The sequence below is a fragment of the Oncorhynchus keta genome, chromosome 31 (assembly GCF_023373465.1).
Source record: "Oncorhynchus keta strain PuntledgeMale-10-30-2019 chromosome 31, Oket_V2, whole genome shotgun sequence".
NCBI classification, from domain to species: domain Eukaryota; kingdom Metazoa; phylum Chordata; class Actinopteri; order Salmoniformes; family Salmonidae; genus Oncorhynchus; species Oncorhynchus keta.
Window position 1 is genome coordinate 20,303,114 of NC_068451.1, and position 17,950 is coordinate 20,321,063.

At 43.0% G+C, this 17,950-nt stretch overlaps 1 protein-coding gene across 1 annotated transcript in view; it reads left to right on the forward strand.

Moving 5' to 3' along the window:
• The window catches only part of LOC118367756 (glutamate receptor ionotropic, kainate 2-like), a 301,405-nt gene that overhangs the window by 246,462 nt on the left and 36,993 nt on the right, over positions 1-17,950 (forward strand). Inside the window, exon 14 of the mRNA XM_052489092.1 lies at positions 5,099-5,324. Coding sequence (XP_052345052.1) covers positions 5,099-5,324 — 226 coding nt within the window. The remainder of the gene's footprint in view (positions 1-5,098; positions 5,325-17,950) is intronic.

Sequence of the window (17,950 nt, forward strand, 5' to 3'; positions counted from 1 at the left end):
AAGGAGCTTATCAAGGTATCAATGTCTGCATCAAGGTGCATGTCTGACATCAATGTGTGTGCAAATTACAAGATAATTTAACTACTATGATCAATTTCAGAAAATGTTATATAACATAAACATACTGTTGACTTGTAGGTTATGGTGTAATGAAATGTTTTGCTTTGTGTGGTAGGTTTTGTGGGTTTAGGCTCTTATGTAGGTGTCATAACCAGCCATAAAATAACACAATATACAGGTCTATATATATGTGTCATGATATTGTTATTATGGCAGGTCATGACAAGTTATGTCAGCTGTTATGACACATTATGACATGGTTATGACCGTGTCATGACGCTGTCAAGTAAAGGGTTACTGAAAAGGGTTACTGATATGGCATATGCAGGGGTGAATGTACATTGTTGTGTTTCATGTTAGAGTGTTGGGATAATTACGATTACTTGTTGTTGTGTTTTCTCAGTCCCTAAGGTCCACCAATACCCACTTTGGGTTTGAATTGTTGTCGTGATGACTCAGATGTTGGCCAGCAATTGGGGCCTCATAGTTCTTGTGTTCTACTCCATGATGGATACGTTTTATACCTTGTCGACCAGGACGACTCCTAACTGAGAGCAATTAGTTGTTTATTTGTAGGTATGTTCCAACGTTTTATATTATATAACTGTTAGATTAGGTGTAGCAAGGTTTTCTGTGGAACGGAAGTTAACTTTTCATTAACAAATGGGAAGTTAGTGTTTAGTTTGGAACGTAGTTCTCTGAGTCTTTTCTTTACCCTGTCATTCTCCAAAACAAAGAGAAGAGTATGCCAGCCTTTTCTTTTTCCTCTTGTGTTACTATAGGCAACAGAATTCCCCAGACAACTCTGATCTGAACCAGATCAGTGTAGCCAACAGCATATGAACTGCAAAATCACACATCTCAATCAAAACCCATATTCAACTCACTTTAGCAATGATTATTCACTCAAGCACTAATCTAATCTAATCAAATCAAATGTATTTGTCACATACACATGGTTAGCAGATGTTAATGCGAGTGTAGAGAAATGCTTGTGCTTCTAGTTCCGACAATGCAGTAATAACCAACGAGTAATCTAGCCTAACAATTCCAAAACTACAACCTTATACACACAAGTGTATAAAGAATATGTACGTAAAAATATGAATGAGTGATGGTAGAGAACTGCATAGGCAAGATGCAGTATATGGTATCGAGTAGAGTATATACATATGAGATGAGTAATGTAGGGTACAGTATGTAAACAAAAGTGGCATAGTTTAAAGTGGCTAGTGATACATGTATTACATAAAGATGCAGTAGATGATATAGAGTACAGTATATACATATACATATGAGATGAGTAATGTAGGGTATGTAAACATTATATTAAGTAGCATTGTTTAAAGTGGCTTGTGATATATTTTACATCAATTTCCATCAATTCCCATTATTAAAGTGGCTGGAGTTGAGTCAGTATGTTGGCAGCAGCCACTCAATGTTAGTGGTGGCTGTTTAACAGTCTGATGGCCTTGAGATAGAAGCTGTTTTTCAGTCTCTCGGTCCCTGCTTTGATGCACCTGTACTGACCTCACCTTCTGGATGATAGCGGGGTGAACAGGCAGTGGCTCGGGTGGTTATTGTCCTTGATGATCTTTATGGCCTTCCTGTGACATCAGGTGGTGTAGGTGTCCTGGAGGGCACGTAGTTTGCCCCCGGTGATGCGTTGTGCAGACCTCACTACCCTATGGAGAGCCTTACGGTTGTGGGTGGAGCAGTTGCCGTACCAGGCCCGACAGGATGCTTTCGATTGTGCATCTGTAGAAGTTTGTGAGTGCTTTTGGTGACAAGCCGAATTTCTTCAGCCTCCTGAGGTTGAAGAGGTGCTGCTGCGCCTTCTTCACGACGCTGTCTGTGTGGGTGGACCAATTCAGTTTGTCCGTGATGTGTACGCCGAGGAACTTAAAACTTACTACCCTCTCCACTACTGTCCCATCGATGTGGACAGCTCCCTCTGCTGTTTCCTGAAGTCCACAATCATCTCCTTTGTTTTGTTGACATTGAGTGTGAGGTTAATTTCCTATTTTCCTGACACCACTCTCCGAGGACCCTCATCTCCTCCCTGTAGGCCGTCACGTCGTTGTTGGTAATCAAGCCTACCACTGTAGTGTCGTCCGCAAACAATGGTAAGATACCTCATTGGCAATCCCCATCACGGCATTATCATGATTGATCATGGTTTTACCGCCTTTTCTCTCCTTCTCATCTCTGATCATTCAGTGGCGGTTAAGACAATTCAAATAAAATAAAAGTTGATTTCTCACGTGCGCCAAATACAACAGGTAGACCTTACAGTGAAATTCGTACTTACAGGCTCTAACTAACAGTGCAATTTAAGTTTAAAATAAAAATAGGTATTAGGTGAACAATAGGTAAGTAAAGAAATAAAAAATAAAAAAGTAAAAAGACAGTGAAAAATAACAGTAGCAAGGCTGTATATAGGCACCAGTTTGTCAGGCTGATTGAGGTAGTATGTACATGTAGATATGGTTAAAATGACTATGCATATATGATGAACAGAGAGTAGCAGTAGCGTAAAAGAGGGGTTGGCAGGTGGTGGGTGGCAGGACACAATACAGATAGCCCGGTTAGCCAATGTGCGGGGGCACCGGTTAGTCGGGCTAATTGAGGTAGTATGTACATGTAGATATGGTTAAAATGACTATGCATATATGATAAACAGACACAGTAGCAGCAGCGTAAAAGTGGGGTTGGGAGGGGACAATGCAAATAGTCCAGGTAGCCATTTGATTACCTGTTCAGGGGTCTCATGGCTGTTGAGAAAAAAGCTGTTGAGAAGCCTTTTGGTCCTAGACTTGGTGTTCCGGTACCGCTTGCCATGCGGTAGTAGAGAGAACAGTCTATGACTGGGGTCTTTGACAGAGAAAGGTGCCATAGGGCCTTCCTCTGACACCACATGGTGTGGAGGTCCATTCATTCATTCATTCAGCACTTGAGTTCGAATTTCACGGTAGAGAAGGAGGTATTATGTGTGAGAGAGATGGAAAAAGACGCTTTTTTCTGGGAACAATGATGATGATTCTGTTTGGGAGTGCATAGCATAGTGAATGATTATAACAGCCTTTTGAACAGATCTGTATCCCGGAGTAACGTTAGATTGTAGCGGTGCTAATCTTCAGCCACTTCAGCATGATCAAAGGATTAGGCAGAGCAGTGTTCTAATCATCCCCGGCGCCCAGCGGAGACATGGAAATGCACGTCTCCACCGAGAGGAATGTGTGATTCTGAAAACAGAGAGGCCAAGTAAGAAGAGATGAAAACCTCATTTAAAAACAGACAGTTTGAGGAGGGGAGAGGCAAAGAAGAGGAGAGTCCAAAACTATTTTTAAAACTCTGATATTTAGTTCTATAAAAACTCCTGTAATTCGAACTGTCGTTCATATCTACTTAAGTTACTTTCTCACAAATATAAATATACCAACTTTTCAAATACTGTATAAGCTCTGCAAATGCTCTCTCATTTAATAAATTCCAATTTAACAGCTATTTGTGACCCAGTCAAACTTCAATGATCTCGATACCTGTTAGTCTTCTTCCAAATATCTCATTAGCTTTGTGTGATCAGTGCAGGTCTTTTGTAGTCGCCGGTGGTTCTGAGGGAAGCCCACCTCTGTACTATCCTGTGTGAGTTAGTGTTAGCTAACTATGTGGTTATCTGCCTCCCCGTCCATGTATTCAGAGCCAGTGCCCCTGCCTTATCAGCAGTCTGTAGCTTGCATGCTCAATCGCCTGATTTGTCAAGGGTGACTCCAAAAGATTCTGATAGGCACTTCGCAAATCACCCAGTTGATCTAAAATATCGACCAGCCACAAAAAGTCATTACACACAATAATGGCGGGCGGGACCTTGGAAGATGTGACTTAATTAGGTTTCAAATGCCTTCAAAAATGCCTTCAAATCTCTGGGCTATGGGAGAGTATCACACACACACACCTGAGTCTTCACTGACTTTACAGCTGGAGAAAGTCTACTACTGCTGAAAATACTACTGCGCTTACTGATACACAATATTAACTAACTACAGAAATGGAATTGATTGATAATCCTAATGCTATTATCATTCTGCTGGTACTACTACTAATACCACTACTACTACTACTACTACTACTAACGACTTATATCACTACACATAATAGATTCATATTAATACTCTCTGTTGAGGTGTTCAGTGTGTACTTTTGCTGTATAGTTCATAATTGCTGTAGAGCTGTAATTATTAGATATTCTTTAGATTGCCATTTTGTGAGGGTGGTTACAGTCATTAGCATGTTTTACTCTATTGCTTTGTCTCTCTCTCTCTCTCTCTCTCTCTCTCTCTCTCTCTCTCTCTCTCTCTCTCTCTCTCTCTCTCTCTCTCTCTCTCTCTCTCTCTCTCTCTCTCTCTCTCTCTCTCTCTGTCTGCTCAGTATGAGATAATTATTAAATGAGGGAGAAAAGCAACACCAGAAAGTCTCTCAACAATAAATGACATGTTTTCATAATGACATTTAAAAAGTAATTGCATGTAAATTGTGTTCCAGGCTTAGGAATGAAAACATGCCTGGTGTTTAAATTAGTGTTCTATTTAACCTCTCTCTGCTTGTCTGTGTGTTTGTCTCTCTGCCAACATTGGTGTCATTGGAGAGTCTATATTTTAGAGAAAGGTCTCTTTTTCTGCATCACACACTGATGCGAATATTTTTATATATCTGCACTGATTAAATGTACTTTCCTTCTGAGCTCATTCCAATTTGTTCAACCTCACAGGCACAGCTTTTGATAGGAGATGATCCTGACCAATATTTATGAATTCACCATGATATATCTAGCTTTTGAAAAAAAAACTCAAATAACATTCTGTTTTGATTGATTTAGAGTATGTGTGTGCACCGGTACTACTGTATAAATGTCTGTTTTACACATTAATCACACCAGGAATATAACTATCAAGACTGACTCTCCTCCATCTCCTTTTATGATATTATTGAATCGTATCCTAACAGTCATCATTCTCTCTGTTTATTCCTTGCTGTGTAGAAAACCAAGATCTCCACATACGACAAGATGTGGGAGTTTATGAGCAGTCGGAGGCACTCTGTGATGGTGAAAGATATTGATGAAGGGATCCATCGAGTTCTCACCTCGGACTACGCCTTCCTCATGGAGTCCACCACCATCGAGTTTGTCACCCAGCGCAACTGCAACCTTACGCAGATAGGGGGTCTCATCGACTCCAAAGCCTACGGTGTGGGAACCCCCATGGGTACGTCCTCCTCTCAACATAGTACAACACACACACACAAGCACAATTTCTGCAACTACTCTCGCCTATTTCGACAGTTAGGACAAAAGACTGAGCCATACTCCCACCCACAGTACATTATCCATAACCCTGAGACATGACCCATGCAATAACATTCAGTATCATAGCACCCTGCATTAAGATAAGGTTTATTATGCTGTTTAATAACACAGCCCACTACGCTATAGCATGTTTATCATTTCATAACACAGCCTGCTACACTATAGTATGTTTATCATTTAATAACACAGCCCACTACGCTATATCATGTTTATCATTTCATAACACAGCCTGCTACACTATAGCATGTTTATCATTTAATAACACAGCCCACTACGCGATAGCATGTTTATCATTTAATAACACAGCCCACTACGCTATAGCATGTTTATCATTTAATAACATAGCCCACTACGCTATAGCATGTTTATCATTTAATAACACAGCCCACTACGCTATAGCATGTTTATCATTTAATAACACAGCCCACTACGCTATAGCATGTTTATCATTTAATAACATAGCCCACTACGCTATAGCATGTTTATCATTTAATAACACAGCCCACTACGCTATAGCATGTTTATCATTTAATAACATAGCCCACTACGCTATAGCATGTTTATCATTTAATAACACAGCCCACTACGCTATATCATGTTTATCATTTAATAACACAGCCCACTACGCTATATCATGTTTATCATTTAATAACACAGCCCACTACGCTATATCATGTTTATCATTTAATAACACAGCCCACTACGCTATAGCATGTTTATCATTTAATAACACAGCCCACTACGCTATATCATGTTTATCATTTAATAACACAGCCCACTACGCTATAGCATGTTTATCATTTAATAACACAGCCCACTACGCTATAGCATGTTTATCATTTAATAACACAGCCCACTACGCTATATCATGTTTATCATTTAATAACACAGCCCACTACGCTATAGCATGTTTATCATTTAATAACACAGCCCACTACGCTATATCATGTTTATCATTTAATAACACAGCCCACTACGCTATATCATGTTTATCATTTAATAACACAGCCCACTACGCTATAGCATGTTTATCATTTAATAACACAGCCCACTACGCTATATCATGTTTATCATTTCATAACACAGCCCACTACGCTATAGCATGTTTATCATTTAATAACACAGCCTGCTACACTATAGCATGTTTATCATTTAATAACACAGCCCACTACGCTATAGCATGTTTATCATTTAATAACACAGCCCACTACGCTATAGCATGTTTATCATTTAATAACACAGCCCACTACGCTATATCATGTTTATCATTTCATAACACAGCCCACTACGCTATAGCATGTTTATCATTTAATAACACAGCCCACTACGCGATAGCATGTTTATCATTTAATAACACAGCCCACTACGCTATAGCATGTTTATCATTTAATAACACAGCCCACTACGCTATAGCATGTTTATCATTTAATAACACAGCCCACTACGCTATATCATGTTTATCATTTAATAACACAGCCTGCTACACTATAGCATGTTTATCATTTAATAACACAGCCCACTACGCTATATCATGTTTATCATTTCATAACACAGCCCACTACGCTATAGCATGTTTATCATTTAATAACACAGCCCACTACGCGATAGCATGTTTATCATTTAATAACACAGCCCACTACGCTATAGCATGTTTATCATTTAATAACACAGCCCACTACGCTATAGCATGTTTATCATTTAATAACACAGCCCACTACGCTATATCATGTTTATCATTTAATAACACAGCCCACTACGCTATATCATGTTTATCATTTAATAACACAGCCTGCTACACTATAGCATGTTTATCATTTAATAACACAGCCCACTACGCTATATCATGTTTATCATTTAATAACACAGCCCACTACGCTATATCATGTTTATCATTTAATAACACAGCCTGCTACACTATAGTATGTTTATCATTTAATAACACAGCCCACTACGCTATAGCATGTTTATCATTTAATAACACAGCCCACTACGCTATATCATGTTTATCATTTCATAACACAGCCCACTACGCTATAGCATGTTTATCATTTAATAACACAGCCCACTACGCGATAGCATGTTTATCATTTAATAACACAGCCCACTACGCTATAGCATGTTTATCATTTAATAACACAGCCCACTACGCGATAGCATGTTTATCATTTCATAACACAGCCTGCTACACTATAGCATGTTTATCATTTAATAACACAGCCCACTACGCGATAGCATGTTTATCATTTCATAACACAGCCTGCTACACTATAGCATGTTTATCATTTAATAACACAGCCCACTACGCGATAGCATGTTTATCATTTCATAACACAGCCTGCTACACTATAGCATGTTTATCATTTAATAACACAGCCCACTACGCGATAGCATGTTTATCATTTCATAACACAGCCTGCTACACTATAGCATGTTTATCATTTAATAACACAGCCCACTACGCGATAGCATGTTTATCATTTCATAACACAGCCTGCTACACTATAGCATGTTTATCATTTAATAACACAGCCCACTACGCGATAGCATGTTTATCATTTCATAACACAGCCTGCTACACTATAGCATGTTTATCATTTAATAACACAGCCCACTACGCGATAGCATGTTTAACACAGCAAACATACTACATATATAATGCTTTCATGTTATTCAATAATCGAGCACACTAATCTATAATAGGAAACTGCTGTATGGATCAAATCTAATTGTATTGGTCACGTTCACAGTTTACAGCAGGTATAAAATGTGCAGTGAAATGCTTGTGTGCTCGCTCCCTCAACACTGTAGTACAATAATCAATATCAAATATCACATTTGCTCTCTCTGGCTTTTCAAACAGAATGACTCCCTTGCACTAATGGGGCTCGCTAAGTAAGCTTCTGCCAGTCCTTCTGAACATCATCTTTCGTCATGTAAGCCATGGCTCCGTGTGTGTGTGTGTGTGTGTGTGTGTGTGTGTGTGTGTGTGTGTGTGTGTGTGTGTGTGTGTGTGTGTGTGTGTGTGTGTGTGTGTGTGTGTGTGTGTGTGTGTGTGTGTGTGTGTGTGTGTGTGTGTGTGTGTGTGAGAGAGAGAGTGTGTAAGCACGCATGGACCCTTAGGGGCCAAGCAGCTGATGAAAGCAGCTGATGAAATATCTGACATAAATAAATAAATGAATGAAGAGGGTGTTGGGTTGTGGCACGCTAATTTACACGTTGTGTGCGGAGGTGCAGGATTTGATTATGGAGCTCAGCAGCAGATTGTCTTAATCCTGTTACACATGCAGCCCCCGGCAATGGCTGCCACAAATGTAAAGGAAAAACTCCTTGTAAGTACCTGGGTTATAAAGGGAAGATTGCTCTGGGGCGTCCCTACAAGATAACTTAACACAATGACCTGCGTGCAAAGGATGCTGGGGGTTTTTGTATTTATTTCGGGAGACTGGGAAGTGGAGTTTGTCTTTCTTTCTATGTTTGGGAATTGTGGCTTTTATACACTATGTAAATTAACTCTAAAAGGTTTTGGTGTAACAGTCTCCCTGTTATGTAGCTTGTTGTCTAACACATTGTTCAGTATGCAGCAGGACACATTCCTTTAGAGAATACAACACGGTGTGTCCCGTTTCCCTAAGAGGATGGAGAATTCTGTCCTTTATAACATCAGTGGCTATTGGCTCCATTTGTGTATGTTTGCCGTATTTCTCGGTCAGAAAGCACATCTATAATAAACCCAGTAAGTGACTGTATGAGAGAGCAGCACAGAGGGTGTGTTTTCTCTGTATGATTTGTCCTATAACAATATGTGTGACCAGGGTGTTGGCGACAGCTGGAATGGAATATGCTCTATGGATTGTGATGCATTTGCGAGGAACAATGCAGGAATGGGTTTGTCGTTGTGTGTGTGCGTGTGCGTGTGCGTATACGAGTGTGAGTGTATGTCTGTGCATGTGCACACATGGCGTTCATGTGTGTGCATTTGTATTAAGTGTGTGCGGGTCTCCAAATACGTTTCTCCGTATGTGTGTGTGTATGTGTTTGTCAGGCAATGGGTTAGGTTGTGCATCGCACACATTGTCGGTCCGTGCTGAAAAAAGGATGTTTAGCATCATCACTCCCTTGTGGCCCATTCACACGGAGCAGAGAACAAGGCATTTAAATTGCTAATCCTACCCTTTTAGTACCCGTTACCATATGTGTCCTGTATTCCCATACAGCCTGGCCATTTAGCATATATCTCATTGACTTTAACAGAGAGGAGTTGTCTGCCTGCATTAGTACCTGGGTGTATTTGGTTCTGAGTCCCTCTGGCAGCCGCTCCCCAAGTCTGCACTGTAATGGACAGAGTTAGTGTTAGTTAGTACGGCCGTCCAGATGTTATCCCTCTCTAACTCTAATGGGATATTTACTGCATTGGCAACGGCGGTTAATTCAGAGTATAACATTTAGCCCATCGAAGAGGAGAGTAGACCAGAGCGAAGTATATACATCTGGTAGCTGATGATATTAGATGAAAACAGGTGAAAGTAGGACCATTGTGAAGTTGTATCTAAAGGGGATTGTTGTTGGCCTACATAAGGTGGAGTGGAAGGGGGAGGGACACGGGAGCTGTGTAGCTGTGTGTCCACATTAGAGAGTGAAGCCCCGTACTGACCGTAGTCCTATTGTACCTATGGGGATAGATCTCCCCACTCAGCCTTTTAATGTGTGTGTATGGACGGCCTCCTTGGAGAGGTCATTAAGTAGAGTCATGCACAGTAGTGTATCAAACATCTGTCACAGGTTTGTTTATGCGACTCGTGCCACTCGGCCGCTTGTGAGTAAACTGTTATTTCCTCTGCTTCATACATCCATATCTCAGGAAGCTTTGTCTCTGTCCTCATTCCTTCCCTCGTCTCTCTCTCTCTCTCTCTCTCTCTCTCTCTCTCTCTCTCTCTCTCTCTCTCTCTCTCTCTCTCTCTCTCTCTCTCTCTCTGTCTCTCTCCCCCCTGCCTATCTCTGTTTTTGCCGCCGTCTCTCTCTCTCTATCTCTCTTTCTCTTCCTCTTTCTCTTTGCTATCAATTTTCATTTTGTTTCTTTAGGCCTTCTTAATCTCTTACAGTATTAGGGAAGTGTATATTTTGCATGTCATCAGGCTGGCGTTTGGTTCCGTGCAGTGCAGGGAAGTTGTCGCGATGGTGGGTCGTTTAGCTCCGGATCATAAACGACAGAGAACATCTCTGTAAGACCTGAATGGAATGTTGGGAAATGGGACATCTCCGAGGGCGGGACCCGCCTGCTGTTTGTGCAGTGACCATCCTGTCCTAGTCCTGTACAGCAAAAAGAGAGAGGAGAGGGATATGGGGTATGAGGACAAATGGAGAAAATATGACAGACCTAGCTGGGGCGGAATGAAGATGTCAGTCTAGAAGAGTCTGTGAACTACAGTTTACCAGAAAGTATATGAGAGCACAATCAAGCACAGGGTGGAATATGTTTGCGGAAGTGTTTTGATAATAACAGTATTCTCCAGACATTTAGAGATAATTGTAGGCCCTGAAAGTAATCATTTTAAATATTTACACACATCCATTTCCTCTCTTCTATATTTCCCCCTGATCGACTTAACATGCAAAACAAATCTGGAGCTGTATTACAAAGAAGGGAAACAAAGGCTTAGAACAGGGATAAAAATACAACATGTACTTGAGCGTGCCAGGAACATTTTCCATGCTGTTTTGTGGAGACACAATGCATTAGAGATTGGTGTGCTATTACTCGCTTTGATCTGACAGATTACAGCTATGTATCTTATCCTGGATTCACGATGGTCTGTCAGTTCCCTCTCCTATGTTTCTTCTGTTGGAGAATTATGGCTCAACATTTATGGCTACGCCATGTTGAGAGGGCCTGTTTTCAGCTCGTCACATTTACATATTCTGTTTATCGCTGAGAAACACAACGGTGCTGAACTTTCTCCTCCATCTCTCACCCAGTAAGACTCAACAGAAAGAGAGTACCTCATTTCCATTTTCTAACCGCTTCTTCACCTGTCGTGTCGTTGGAAGAAACAAGAGAATACACCGTATATATTAACCACAATACAAAGATTCTGTGGCCTCTATAAGCGATCTCAGGCTACTGCCAACTCATGTCCATGTTAGTTAACTTGAACTATTTTATCACATTTTTTTCAAGAAAAGTTGCAATACCTTTGCACACATTGGAGTAAGCCACACTTCAAATCAAGCAGGGAATTCATCAAATTACATACATGTTGTTGTTCAGGTAGCTTACGCTTGTCATCATCCTTCACATTGTGAGAGGGTATGCAGAAATCATTATCTAAAGACAGTTGGACCACAACCACATGATTTCACTGTCCATTTAGTTGTTATGGAGGATTGTTAAGTGCAGACAATGACATTCTAGATTCTACTGAAATGCCATGTTCCACTGCCCTGCAGAATATTTATGTTTGGCCTCTGCAGCAGTGCTGTTCAATTAACAGAATTGAATGAATAAACCAGCCATAAACTGAGCCTGTACAATGTGATATCATGCTGGAGCTTTGCTGGATCAGAAAATCCTCATATTAATTTCTCCCCATTATGGGTTCTCTGGGGTTTCTCATTTTGTTTTGCTACCATAGACCTGGCTCTGGCTGGTATTTCAGGGCTGCATTTTCCTTAATTTCCTCAGTCCTAGGGCTGCAGGTAGCGAGTGAGTGATCTGACACACACAGGGCTAGCTACGGTAGTGAGTGATCTGTCACACACAGGGCTAGCTACAGTAGTGAGTGATCTGACACACACAGGGCTAGCTACAGTAGTGAGGGATCTGACACACACACACAGGGCTAGCTACATCAGTTAGTGATCTGACACAAACAGAGCTAGCTACAGTAGTGAGTAATCTGACACAAACTGGGCTAGCTACAGTAGTGAGTGATCTGACACACACAGGGCTAGCTACAGTAGTGAGTAATCTGACACAAACAGGGCTAGCTACAGTAGTGAGTGATCTGACACACATAGCGCCAGCTACAATAGTGAGCGATCTTACACACACAGGGCTAGCTACAGTAGTGAGTGATCTGACACACACAGGGCTAGCTACAGTAGTGAGTGATCTGACACAAACCTGGCTAGCTACAGTAGTGAATGATCTGACACAAACCGGGTTAGCAACAGTAGTGAGTTATCTGACACACGCAGGGCTAGCTACAGTAGTGAGTGATCTGACACACACAGGGCTAGCTACAGTAGTGAGTGATCTGTCACACACAGGGCTAGCTACAGTAGTGAGTGATCTGACACAAAGGGCTAGCTACAGTTGTGAGTGATCCGACACACACAGGGCTAGCTACAGTAGTGAGTGATCTGACACACAAAGGGCTAGCTACAGTAGTGAGTGATCTGACACAAACCGGGCTAGCTACAGTAGTGAGTGATCTGACACACACAGGGCTAGCTACAGTAGTGAGTGATCTGACACAAACAGAGCTAGCTACAGTAGTGAGTAATCTGACACACACAGGGCTAGCTACAGTGGTGAGTGATCTTACACACACAGGGCTAGCTACAGTAGTGAGTGATCCGACACACACAGGGCTAGCTACAGTAGTGAGTTATCTGACACACAAAGGGCCAGCTAAGGTAGTGAGTGATCTTACACACACAGGGCTAGCTACAGTAGTGAGTGATCTGACACACACAGGGCTAGCTACAGTGGTGAGTGATCTTACACACACAGGGCTAGCTACAGTAGTGAGTGATCCGACACACACAGGGCTAGCTACAGTAGTGAGTGATCTGACACAAACCGGGTTAGCAACAGTAGCTGTTGTATGAATGTGACCCCTGAAGATAAATATATTTAGATGGAAATTAATTATACGAGAGTTAGTGCTGCATGTTTCACATTAGTTATCACCATGGGGATAGATGTTTTGAAACATGTACGCTGGGCCCTGCCTGTCTGTTGTTGATCTGATAAAAGAGAGAGAGAGACACACAAAGCCTTGAGCTGACGATGAAGGACATAACACATCTAAAAGTATTCAGAGGTGTCCTGGTGATCGCAACACCACTGTTCTCTGCTCTTCAGGCATAGCAACAGCAGTGTGAGGAAGTGTTACTAAGGAGATTGTCAATCACTGCGTGCCTTTTTGTCTGCCCAGCTCCTTCTGCTGTAGTATTGGTCCTCATACATACTAACAAGTAGCATTGTATTGTTGCCTGCATGGCTGCTTCTCAACAAACAGCCTTGATACTTAATATTCATCAGGCAATCTCCATGTGTTGCTCTACCCTCTCCTCAACACAAGCCATCTATAGTTCTGAAGAGTTGTTTCCCCCTCAACACCAAGCTGGCTATAGTTCTGAAGAGTTGTTTTCTCCTCAACACCAAGCTGGCTATAGTTCTGAAGAGTTGTTTTCCCCTCAACACCAAGCTGGCTATAGTTCTGAAGAGTTGTTTCCCCTCTCCTCAACACCAAGCTGGCTATAGTTCTGAAGAGTTGTTTTCCCCTCAACACCAAGCTGGTTATAGTTCTGAAGAGTTGTTTTCCCCTCAACACCAAGCTGGCTATAGTTCTGAAGAGTTGTTTTCTCATCAACACCAAGCTGGCTATAGTTCTGAAGAGTTGTTTTCTCCTCAACACCAAGCTGGCTATAGTTCTGAAGAGTTGTTTTCCCCTCAACACCAAGCTGGCTATAGTTCTGAAGAGTTGTTTCCCCTCTCCTCAACACCAAGCTGGCTATAGTTCTGAAGAGTTGTTTCCCCCTCAACATCAAGCTGGCTATAGTTCTGAAGAGTTGTTTTCCCCTCTCCTCAACACCAAGCTGGCTATAGTTCTGAAGAGTTGTTTTCCCCTCAACACCAAGCTGGCTATAGTTCTGAAGAGTTGTTTTCCCCTCTCCTCAACACCAAGCTGGCTATAGTTCTGAAGAGTTGTTTCCCCCTCAACATCAAGCTGGCTATAGTTCTGAAGAGTTGTTTTCCCCTCTCCTCAACACCAAGCTGGCTATAGTTCTGAAGAGTTGTTTTCCCCTCAACACCAAGCTGGCTATAGTTCTGAAGAGTTGTTTTCCCTCTCCTCAACACCAAGCTGGCTATAGTTCTGAAGAGTTGTTTTCCCCTCAACACCAAGCTGGCTATAGTTCTGAAGAGTTGTTTTCCCCTCTCCTCAACACCAAGCTGGCTATAGTTCTGAAGAGTTGTTTTCCCCTCAACACCAAGCTGGCGATAGTTCTGAAGAGCTGTTTTCCCCTCTCCTTAACACCAAGCTGGCTATAGTTCTGAAAATGTGTTTTCCCCTCTCCTTAACACCAAGCTGGCTATAGTTCTGAAGAGTTGTTTTCCCCTCAACACCAAGCTGGCTATAGTTCTGAAGAGTTGTTTTCCCCTCTCCTGAACACCAAGCTGGCTATAGTTCTGAAGAGTTGTTTTCCCCTCAACACCAAGCTGGCTATAGTTCTGAAGAGTTGTTTCCCCCTCAACATCAAGCTGGCTATAGTTCTGAAGAGTTGTTTTCCCCTCTCCTCAACACCAAGCTGGCTATAGTTCTGAAGAGTTGTTTTCCCCTCAACACCAAGCTGGCTATAGTTCTGAAGAGTTGTTTTCCCCTCTCCTCAACACCAAGCTGGCTATAGTTCTGAAGAGTTGTTTTCCCCTCAACACCAAGCTGGCTATAGTTCTGAAGAGTTGTTTTCCCCTCTCCTCAACACCAAGCTGGCTATAGTTCTGAAGAGTTGTTTTCCCCTCAACACCAAGCTGGCTATAGTTCTGAAGAGTTGTTTTCCCCTCTCCTCAACACCAAGCTGGCTATAGTTCTGAAGAGTTGTTTTCCCCTCAACACCAAGCTGGCGATAGTTCTGAAGAGCTGTTTTCCCCTCTCCTTAACACCAAGCTGGCTATAGTTCTGAAAATGTGTTTTCCCCTCTCCTTAACACCAAGCTGGCTATAGTTCTGAAGAGTTGTTTTCCCCTCAACACCAAGCTGGCTATAGTTCTGAAGAGTTGTTTTCCCCTCTCCTCAACACCAAGCTGGCTATAGTTCTGAAGAGTTGTTTTCCCCTCAACACCAAGCTGGCTATAGTTCTGAAGAGTTGTTTCCCCCTCAACATCAAGCTGGCTATAGTTCTGAAGAGTTGTTTTCCCCTCTCCTCAACACCAAGCTGGCTATAGTTCTGAAGAGTTGTTTTCCCCTCAACACCAAGCTGGCTATAGTTCTGAAGAGTTGTTTTCCCCTCTCCTCAACACCAAGCTGGCTATAGTTCTGAAGAGTTGTTTTCCCCTCAACACCAAGCTGGCTATAGTTCTGAAGAGTTGTTTCCCCCTCTCCTCAACACCAAGCTGGCTATAGTTCTGAAGAGTTGTTTTCCCCTCAACACCAAGCTGGCTATAGTTCTGAAGAGTTGTTTCCCCCTCAAAATCAAGCTGGCTATAGTTCTGAAGAGTTGTTTTCCCCTCTCCTCAACACCAAGCTGGCTATAGTTCTGAAGAGTTGTTTTCCCCTCAACACCAAGCTGGCTATAGTTCTGAAGAGTTGTTTTCCCCTCTCCTCAACACCAAGCTGGCTATAGTTCTGAAGAGTTGTTTTCCCCTCAACACCAAGCTGGCTATAGTTCTGAAGAGTTGTTTTCCCCTCTCCTCAACACCAAGCTGGCTATAGTTCTGAAGAGTTGTTTTCCCCTCAACACCAAGCTGGCTATAGTTCTGAAGAGTTGTTTTCCCCTCTCCTCAACACCAAGCTGGCTATAGTTCTGAAGAGTTGTTTCCCCCTCAACACCAAGCTGGCTATAGTTCTGAAGAGTTGTTTCCCCCTCAACATCAAGCTGGCTATAGTTCTGAAGAGTTGTTTTCCCCTCTCCTCAACACCAAGCTGGCTATAGTTCTGAAGAGTTGTTTTCCCCTCAACACCAAGCTGGCTATAGTTCTGAAGAGTTGTTTCCCCCTCTCCTCAACACCAAGCTGGCTATAGTTCTGAAGAGTTGTTTTCCCCTCAACACCAAGCTGGCTATAGTTCTGAAGAGTTGTTTTCCCCTCAACACCAACATTACATATCATTTACATTTAAGTCATTTAGCAGACGCTCTTATTCAGAGCGACTTACAAATTGGTGCATACACCTTATGACATCCAGTGGAACACCCACTTTACAATAGTGCATCTAAATCTTTTTAGGGGGGGGGGTGAGAAGGATTACTTACCCTATCCTAGGTATTCCTTGAAGAGGTGGGGTTTCAGGTGTCTCCGGAAGGTGGTGATTGACTCCGCTGTCCTGGCGTCGTGAGGGAGTTTGTTCCACCATTGGGGGGCCAGAGCAGCGAACAGTTTTGACTGGGCTGAGCGGGAACTGTACTTCCTCAGTGGTAGGGAGGCGAGCAGGCCAGAGGTGGATGAACGCAGTGCCCTTGTTTGGGTGTAGGGCCTGATCAGAGCCTGGAGGTACTGAGGTGCCGTTCCCCTCACAGCTCCGTAGGCAAGCACCATGGTCTTGTAGCGGATGCGAGCTTCAACTGGAAGCCAGTGGAGAGAGCGGAGGAGCGGGGTGACGTGAGAGAACTTGGGAAGGTTGAACACCAGAGGGGCTGCGGCGTTCTGGATGAGTTGTAGGGGTTTAATGGCACAGGCAGGGAGCCCAGCCAACAGCGAGTTGCAGTAATCAAGACGGGAGATGACAAGTGCCTGGATTAGGACCTGCGCCGCTTCCTGTGTGAGGCAGGGTCGTACTCTGCGGATGTTGTAGAGCATGAACCTACAGGAACGGGACACCGCCTTGATGTTAGTTGAGAACGACAGGGTGTTGTCCAGGATCACGCCAAGGTTCTTAGCGCTCTGGGAGGAGGACACAATGGAGTTGTCAACCGTGATGGCGAGATCATGGAACGGGCAGTCCTTCCCCGGGAGGAAGAGGAGCTCCGTTTTGCTGAGGTTCAGCTTGAGGTGGTGATCCGTCATCCACACTGATATGTCTGCCAGACATGCAGAGATGCGATTCGCCACCTGGTCATCAGAAGGGGGAAAGGAGAAGATTAATTGTGTGTCGTCTGCATAGCAATGATAGGAGAGACCATGTGAGGTTATGACAGAGCCAAGTGACTTGGTGTATAGCGAGAATAAGAGAGGGCCTAGAACAGAGCCCTGGGGGACACCAGTGGTGAGAGCGCGTGGTGAGGAGACAGATTCTCGCCACGCCACCTGGTAGGAGCGACCTGTCAGGTAGGACGCAATCCAAGCGTGGGCCGCGCCGAAGATGCCCAACTCGGAGAGGGTGGAGAGGAGGATCTGATGGTTCACAGTATCGAAGGCAGCCGATAGGTCTAGGAGGATGAGAGCAGAGGAGAGAGAGTTAGCTTTAGCAGTGCGGAGCGCCTCCGTGATGCAGAGAAGAGCAGTCTCAGTTGAATGACTAGTCTTGAAACCTGACTGATTTGGATCAAGAAGGTCATTCTGAGAGAGATAGCGGTAGAGCTGGCCAAGGACGGCACGCTCAAGAGTTTTGGAGAGAAAAGAGAGAAGGGATACTGGTCTGTAGTTGTT